The following is a 9,051-nucleotide window of genomic DNA, read 5'->3' as shown; positions in this document are numbered from 1 at the left end:
TCCCTTAATACCCTTTCCATAAATAAAGCAAATATTTAACTAAACTTTATAAACATTCTTCTGCTCTGAGAACAGGTAACACACAGATGTTTAATGGGATGACTCTCATCACTATTACTCATGAGGTCTGCAGAGCTTTTAAGCCATTTAAATTCCTTCATCAGTGGTTTCTCAAGTGGACTTGGAGGAGGCCAGAAGTAATGGCAACAAAGCTGATTATGATTTCACTGAGAGAAATGCTCACATTCAGCAGCTCATCCCAAAATATTTGACTCCTGTAGAGCTGCAGTATTTCTTGAAAGCTTTACTAAGAGTTGTTCTTGGCAGGCTGGACACATCCTCATTTCTTAACAAAGACAACCAGAGTGGAATGTAGTTAATATCTCAAATGTAGGACTCAGCAATGAACATTGAACACATATCTGAAGAGATTCCTCCCTGGCAGTAGAAATTTGCAGTTGTCTTCTCCAGTAGGTACAGCTTTTATACTGCACAGGTACATTTCTATTTCAGAACTGTTAATTTTCCAGGACAGCTGCTGTTACTTACCTGATGTGTAAAACTGCTTCTTGTTGAAATCTCAGCAAGGCAGAGCAGAAAGCCAACTAAAAATATATTTGCACTGCTGGTTATCACGAACAATATCATGAATCTTTCTGCCTTGTTAAGGATTCGAAGATTTTCAAAGGGTTTCTCAGAAAACTCTCAGTGCTGATACTGAGAGCAGCAAAGCAAACATGGGAGTAAAAAGACAAAAATATTTGCAAAAGGAAAATCCATGTAAAGAAAAAGAAATAGTAGTAATACATTATACATTACTGATGCATAATTCAGATTTTAGAGATTAATCTCAAGGCTGCAGTTACTATGATACTGAGAAGCTCCCAAACCTTGCAGCTAACACAGTTAGGCAAGGGAAATCACAGTGTTGAGGCAATAAGCAACAAATTGGGAAGTTGTCAGGCAAGGCAAAAAACCCCATGAGATACAGCAGAGCAATACAAGGCTAATCAACCCTTAATGAAGGGTATTGAATCATAGAATTAGAGAATGGTTTAGGTTGGAATGGACCTTAAAAATCATCTAGTTCCACCTCCATGCCGTGAGCAGGGACACCTTCCAATAGATCAGGTTGCCCCATCAAGTCTGGTTTCACAGGTAGAGGTTTTTTCTAACATCCAATCTAAACCTACCCTCCCTCAGTCTGAAGCCATCCCCCCCTGTCCTGTCACTCCATGCCCTTGGAAACAGTCACTTTCCATCTGAACACACAGGGCATATGAGCTGGTAGCACATCTAGGCAGGAAAAGCATCACTGTGGAGTGATTAGTGACTGTACAGTTCTTAATTTAGTACCTCAGTGTGACCTCACTAGCTGTTTCAAGGTCACACGGGTGCTACCGGCTCCGGAAATTGCATTGCTTGTTTAAAGTACAGAAAGACAATAAAAAAAGCTGATTTTGTGTTCTTTCATGCTGCCATGATGATTCACGTGCTGCAGGAGGTGTTAAACGTGGAGCTCAGCAGCCTCCAGAAGTTCTTCCAGGAGGTGAAGGTCTGCCATCTCCCCCTGAACCCCGCGCTTGTTGTCCAAGGCATAGAGGCAGATGTAAGTGTGAACAGTTACATTTTTAATTTTGGGTTTGGTTTTTAGTATAAAGAGGAGAGGGAGTGGATACCTTCATTGACCGGGAAATGATCGTAGTGATATTGAGCATAAGTCATCTGGTCAGCTTACACCCAGAATAATCCCCTTTAAAGCTTTGTTTGAGGCAGAAGTGACAGGGTGGGTGGGGTGGGTGCTGCATGTAAATCACACCAACCAGAGGTTTCAAACTCTGAGCAGCCCATTCCCAGCTCGGCTGCCCTGCCGTGGTGGTGGGATTGGCAAGGGCACCTGGAAGCTGAGACCTGGCTCCCACCAGGTAGCCCTTGGTGACAGGATTTTTACCCATCCTCTCTCTCCCATGTCAGGTATGACAGCAGCTGAAAGTCTAGAGCCAGCTGTCTGGTTGCTGAGCTGAGACTCGGGGTGTGACTGAGAATTGCTAAAATACCAAATATTCACACTAGCTTACCTGTATCTACGACGCCTGTTAAAAATGACTTAAGGATAAAGGGAACAGCAATGCTCTTCACTGTTACTTGCCTTGACTTTGACCACAATACTAAGGTTCACTTATTCATTGTTCAAAAATGTTTTCATAAACAACATAATGCCAGGAATGAGCTGTTTCATCTCTGGAGAAGGAAAATCTATCCATCATGAAGGAAAAACCGAACATGAACAGCTATATATATTACCAGTTATAGCTGCCTAATTACAGCAATTTGTGCTCTGTTTTTGTTCTCTGGCTCATTATCCATAGTGGACCTGATTCTAAGAGGTGCTGATCCCTTCAATTGCCTCTGACCTGTGTTTCTCCTAGTAATTGCTATTCTGCCTTGATCTGGCTGAGAACAGAGGTCTTCCAGCTCCCCACAGAGTTGGGAAAATTGTGTGTGATACAAGTCAGAAGGATTTGAAGCCTGCTGCTTCTCCCTGCTTTCAGGCTTTTGGCAATAATGACTAATGGAAAGGTATCTCACTGTAAAGTCGTGCTATTTATACTGCACCAGCTTGGCTGGACAGACACAAAAATGTTTAAATGTAATATCTGAAGAGGGACTTTTTTCATTTTTCTTAGATCATCATAGGACATTATCTTTCTATAAATACATGTAGTTTCTTGATTGAGCTGTACGTCAGTATAATCATGCAAATTAGAACTTTGAAGTGCTTATAATTACCTAAATTTAATTCATTTTGGTGTCATCTATTGATTTTACCAATAGCAAGCTCTGCTCTCAGCTCTATCAGAGTCGCATTATCTCACAGGAGTCTTTCAAGCACTCACTGAGACATTTCAATTGGCAAAATTCCATGGGGGGTCGGGATCTCGTCGCTGATAATGGCTCTGGCCCATCTCAGAGGTCTGGGGTGGCTGAGACAATATTTGCACGCTTGTGCCATGCTTTGAGGTGTTAAGATGAAAAGCAGCAGACAGCTGTGTCTGGTGGTGGTGGAGCTCAAATTAGCCTCCCTTACACTCTGCCCTGTAAGGCCAGCAGCAGCTCTTGTGGGGTGCTCATTATTTCCAGAAACCAAACCTTTAATTTACCGTTGTCTTTTGCTGGTGCTGAGGGGTTTCCCCGCCACCCTCCTTGGATGTTTTTAATGAGGATAATAATACCACCCAAAACTCTCACAGGATTTGCAGTGCTTGGCTCATTAATGCTCTTTGAACCCCTTTGAGATCTTCAGGTGGAAGGAGCTGTAGAGCATGAAAGTCAGAGTTTGTGTTTAATTAAGATAAATTCTACATAAAATAGAGCATGATTTTCAAAATTTCCTGTATCCTCAGCCAGAGTGAGGTCATCAAAGAGATTGGCAGGTTCCTGACTGGGCATGGCTGGTTTTTTTCCAGAAAATAATAGGACCAAAAGATTTTCAATGCTTTAAGACTCATTAGATCAGTCTTATATAATTCATCCACTCACTTCCAGCCAAAGCTTATCGTTGATAGGCCTGGGTGAAAATGAAAAACAATTAGCATCTAAAATATTATCTGTTCCTATGGTCTGATATTTCAGTGAAGCAGATTGTCTGGAGAAAAGAATTTCTTATTTTTCAGACCCAGTGAAACAGTCAATAATATCAAGAAAAATTTATTTTTGTTGCCACTGCCACTGAGCAGTGTTTAAAGCTGGAATCCTTTTCAGAGGTATTGTACTGGCCTGGTGTTTTGTATATGTGACATGTTGTTCTTCTGTCTCATCCTTCTTTCCCCTGCAGTCATGTTCTTATTTTACATCCAATGCTTTTCCATTAAAAATCTCCTTCATCAATGTGAATGCTCCAAGTGGAAACATCAATGTTATTTTTAAGGTATGTTCTTTCTCTAATCCTCAGGGCTTTTGGTATGGAAAATGATGATTTAAAATTCACCTAATTTATGTTTTAAACCTCGAGTCTGAGAATAGTTGATTTGGCTCTGCTGCTTGTTTACCCCTATTATTTTTGACACTAGAACTTTTAATGAATTATGTTGAGACAATACACTGAAGTGTCACCTTTTTGATCAACAGAGAATCAAACAACTTATGGCAGGTTTTTTTTCCTTAGTGAAGACAACCAAACTGGAATATAAAGTTCGTATTTTAAACCTAGTTTATTAACGACATTGAAGTCAGAGGGCAAGTCACAGAGAAGAGATAGTTCAGAATGACTGAACCCTTCAGCTTTATCCATAAAAATCAAAATACTGGAGTGCTAGAGGCTCCATTTGCCACACAGACCTAATGCTGCCCCTATCAGCCAGCATGGGGGAATGGGCTGGAGGAAGCATGCATGGAGGAAGATGAAGGTGGAGGAGGGAGCAGAGGAGCTCTGTCTCTTTGGAGGAACTGACTCAAAATAAACTCTGCTTTATTTTGCAGTTGTCACCTAGAAAAGCTTCAGAGTTCAGAACAATCCATCCACAAAAGACAATACATGCATTTTAAAGTTAGTTCTCTTTCAAAAGAGCAAAAGTCTTCCCTAAAAGTGGATATTGGTTTTAGAGAATAACACAAGTTTATAAAATGGCTGATGGATGCAAAATAGTTGGTTGGCAATGGCATTCTTAGATCTTTTGCAGAATCATTTTCCAAATGAGAAATCTAAAAAATTGATGTAAAGAAATTTAAAAAAAAAATAGATTCTGTGCTGTCTTAAATTAAATTGCCCTTTAGAGCAGCTGTGACTCTCAGAAATAGAAGTATGCTTTCCAGGCCTGCTAAGGAGAGAAATTAGCAATTTTTTCTGAACATTTAGAAACCTGGTTCATATGCTGTTTCATCTGAGAATCAGTGCTAAATAGTAGGTTCCTACCTACTTCAGCAAATACCTGCTCATGGGGCTTTTAAACAATTGTGTTGTTTCTACTCAGACAATATTTTTCCTACCTAGCAATGTTCAGCAATCAACTCATCGTCCAGTTGCTGTAGAGTTATTATAGCTGCTGTCACCTTCTCCTGTCAGCAAAACATTGTGTTAAAATACCTTTTATTTGTACTAGAGTTGTATTGCTTATTCATGACAGATAACTCATACATTAGTGATAAGCACAATAAATGATAAGGGTATCTTACTAAATTTCTTCTGACTGTATATGTGACGGAAGGTAAGTAGAGAGAATAAGATTTTTTTGCAATTTTAGGTACTAAGAAGAATTAATTGGAGTCAAGATTACCTTTCGATGAGAGAAAAATAGATTCAGATATTTTGTCTATTTAAGATGAGTTTATGTCTCCTCAAGTACTCATTTCCTGGCAGTAAGTGTCTGTAGATTGGAATGCTTGTATAAAAAGAATGTGATGAAAGAATAAAGCACTTAAAATACATGTAAAAGTTATATATTTTACATGGAGTGGGATGGGGGGGAAACAAAAAATCAGGGCTGTTGTTTTCACAGGCCATTTACTCAGCCATGGTTGAAAATAATCTCTTCATTAATTCTTGTGGCTACAATTAAAGCCCCATTTCACTGAGATTATTGTTTGACTAACTCCATGGGGAGAGGGTCATCACTGCATCACTGCTTGGAACTGAAGATGAATCATGTTATGGATAAAATGTAAATTTGTGATAAAATTCCCTTGCAAATACCGAGTTGTGAGGCTTAAGGTTGGACAAACACCGTCATTTGTGAAAAGGGATCTAGCATTAGGTAGACTTTAAAGTGTAAATTTAAAATGTAAAATTAGGATCCTATCTCCGGATTAAATTTTCAAACTCTAATAATTACATAGGAATAATAAGCAGAAGGGCTGCAGTTAAGCAGGGATCATTTGTTACCACCTCAGTGGCTGCCAAAATTGTTCCTGTCTGTGTGTGCCATCTACTCTGTCCTCTTCTGACACCGAAAGGTAAGTAGAAACTTTGAAGGCAAACAAGACATAGTTACTGTGAAATGAATGTAGCTGTTTTGGTGGGCAAAAAAGTCCCGGTTAAATAGGACATTATTTCTGTCTGGTATTGAAGGAGAAAGCTGAATTTCATGTGCAATTTTCACAGATAGGTGATGATCTACGTCAAGATATGTTGGTTCTGCAAATTATTCGAGTGATGGACAGCATTTGGCTCCAAGAAGGACTGGATATGCAAATGATCATTTATAGGTGTTTATCTACAGGGAAAGGACAAGGTTAGTCTCAAATTATGAAAGGAACTTGTATCACATTATTCATATTTCATGTAAACAGTGGTATATAAAATTTATTTATTCTGCCTCCCTAGAACTCATTGGATTTTGTAGCAACTTAGGCTAGAATTTTCCAAAAGCCTCAACACTGGCAGCTTGCAAAACATTCATAAATTCACATATCAAAAAGAGGGCTTTGGAGAAAATTGGCCATAGCTACTGAAGTTTTAATCCAGTGTAGTCCTGCATAGATGCTTAAATGAGCCTAGATGCATGTGACTACAGAAAGTACCTGCAGACAAGTGATGACAGCTTTGTGCTGTTGATTTTGAAATATTATTCTTGTGATTTATGTTGCTTAGGGCAGGCCTGACTCATCTGAAAGCTCCATTTCTCTCTTTTATGGTTGTTACAGCAGAGCTGTAGCAGGGATACCAATTGCTTGCTATAGACATCTGCTGACAGCAGTAAGCTGGCTATATTTCCCTGACCAAATCTTCTACTGGAAATAATCCTAGCTCAAATAGAAGGCTGATGTATCCAGATTACCTGCTGTACAAAAGCTATTAAAATACAAAAATAAAAAGAAAATCATTGCTTTCTGAGCCACAAAGTGAACATGAGAGAGGAGGAATGATCTAAAGGAACTAAGAGAAAGTATAGATGAGTTCAGGCACAAGGCATGTGGTTGTGGTGACCTGGAAAAAACTCTTCCCTTCTTTGTAGGGATGGAAGTCAAAGCTTGAAAGCTTCTGCTTCAAAGGCAGATAACACAAGAATACTATTTCTGGATGTGACATTATATATAGACCCTTTTATATACTAACGCTTAATTTGGTGTTTGCCAAGAGAGATACAGGGATCATCTGCAAATAATATTCTCTCCCTGACAGTCTCCTCCTTTCAGCATCATAGCAGCAAAAGCCTCTCAGTGGTTCACAGTTTTTCCAGATGTCTTTCCTTATGATCACTGTTAATATAATTAATTTACAGTTAATAATTCAGGATAAAGGACCAAGTGACATGCCTTTGGTCACATAGGACACATGCTTAGGGAGCTTTGGGTACACAGGCTTTCCAAGTCCTAGGCCACACTTTCCACACAAGGGGGGTAGGAGATGGTAATTTCATGGCCATGCAAACACAGAAATCACTTTTCACAGAAATTCAGTGAAAACTGAATAAAGCACTGGTAGAATTCCTCTTTCCAGGGATGGTGAAGTAGAGGAGCCTGTCACCAAGTAAAAGTCTTAGAGAAAGTCCTCCCTGTAATGCAGAGTAGCAGGGTGACGTGCCAGGGGACCACACATGGGGACAGGCACAGAAGGCTGGAAAGCCAGGTCTCAGTACCAAAAAAAAGAATTAAGTGCATGCAGTAGAGACAGAGGATTCAAGTGAAGCATTGCAGAGTGCTTGGCTTCTCTCTGCACTTCAGAGTCTCAGTGCACGACATGCTAGATCAGACTAATTCCTGCTATCCAGTACCCTTTCTCCAAGCTCTGATCAGCAGCACATACTGCAGAATAATTTCTGCACCTTTCTAGGCAATAAATACATATGAAACAACTTTATATAAAAGTAAATATCTGATCCTACTTTTTCATTTTTTTAGTTTTGTACATATTGTACCCACTTTGAATCTTGTTAAATTGTTCACCTTGTTGGTGCTTTGAGGCAGTTATATCCACAATATTGTTATTGATGATTTTATTTCTCCTTCACAGAACTGCCCCTTTCCACTCAGTGCCCTTTAACTCTAATTTCCACAGAGCAAGAGTAAAACAATACTGATTTATGTTTTCTGTTGCATTCATTATGTATAATGTATAATAATATATTTATAATATATATAATTATAAGCTTTTAGCTATGTATTTTTTTTTTCTGCATGGAATGATCAAACAACAGGCAATATGCATTGATTGTCTCACTATGTTTTTAAAGTTGAGGATTTCTCATACAAACTCTTTTCCATCTGATTAGGACTGGTGCAGATGGTGCCAGATGCTACCACACTAGCGAAGATCCACAGGGAGTCTGGACTGATAGGACCACTGAAAGAAAACACAATTAAGAAATGGTTTCACCATCACCATCCTCTTGAATCAAGTTACCAAGAGGTAACATCATAATGAAGCTTATTACACATTTCATGCTATGCCATGGGGAAATAAAAGAACCAAATTACAGTAGGCAGCAAAAACGAGTGGCTCAGACATGAGACAAACAAGTCACATGCAGAGAAACCAGGGAATCCACAAACCCCACTCTCTCCTTCTAAGGAAATGCTGCTTTTTATCAGGTGCACAGTATTACGTTTTCTATAAAAATGTGTCATAGAGATGTTTTGAAATTTAGTAGTAAAGTGCAGAGAAATTGAAATAGAAATTGTCTTGAACTCAGAAAAAAAATTACTTTTTAGGTCAGCTCTTTAAATTCTTTATTTTATATGAACCATATAAAGTCTTGGCAGATGTCCTGTGTTTGGGGATGAAATGCCAATACCCACCGTTTCAGAAAGCTGTTTTATCAGAAATAAATGCAGAAGATCTTGCTTTTCATACCACATGTTCTCATGGGATCCCATGCAAGGCATCTAATTTTATGAAACTAGATGTTATGCATGAGCCAAATAATTGGAAATTTTATTTATGGAAGGTTTTCCAAGGAAATCTTTCTATCAGTTCCATGTTGGGTGAGCTTGTTTTGAGGCCCCTGAAAAATTTTTCAATTTTTGTGTTTCTGGGACAATTTTTATAATCCTTTTTCCATGCAAATGATAAATTAGTGGCCAAAATTTTAAAATTAAAGGAGTGCTTTGAGTGTT

The 9,051-nt window shown here is 38.8% G+C and overlaps 1 protein-coding gene across 2 annotated transcripts in view; it reads left to right on the top strand.

Moving 5' to 3' along the window:
• The window catches only part of LOC103617309 (phosphatidylinositol 4-phosphate 3-kinase C2 domain-containing subunit gamma), a 77,578-nt gene that overhangs the window by 356 nt on the left and 68,171 nt on the right, over positions 1-9,051 (top strand). For both annotated transcript variants that reach the window (XM_008635590.2, XM_017736717.1), the window contains exons 2-5: positions 1,502-1,609; positions 3,836-3,928; positions 6,098-6,227; positions 8,208-8,344. In XM_008635590.2, the coding sequence (XP_008633812.2) occupies positions 1,502-1,609; positions 3,836-3,928; positions 6,098-6,227; positions 8,208-8,344 (468 nt within the window). The remainder of the gene's footprint in view (positions 1-1,501; positions 1,610-3,835; positions 3,929-6,097; positions 6,228-8,207; positions 8,345-9,051) is intronic.

This window comes from Corvus brachyrhynchos, unplaced genomic scaffold (genome assembly GCF_000691975.1).
Source record: "Corvus brachyrhynchos isolate BGI_N302 unplaced genomic scaffold, ASM69197v1 scaffold246, whole genome shotgun sequence".
Classification (NCBI taxonomy): domain Eukaryota; kingdom Metazoa; phylum Chordata; class Aves; order Passeriformes; family Corvidae; genus Corvus; species Corvus brachyrhynchos.
This window is presented reverse-complemented; position numbering and strand designations above follow the sequence as displayed.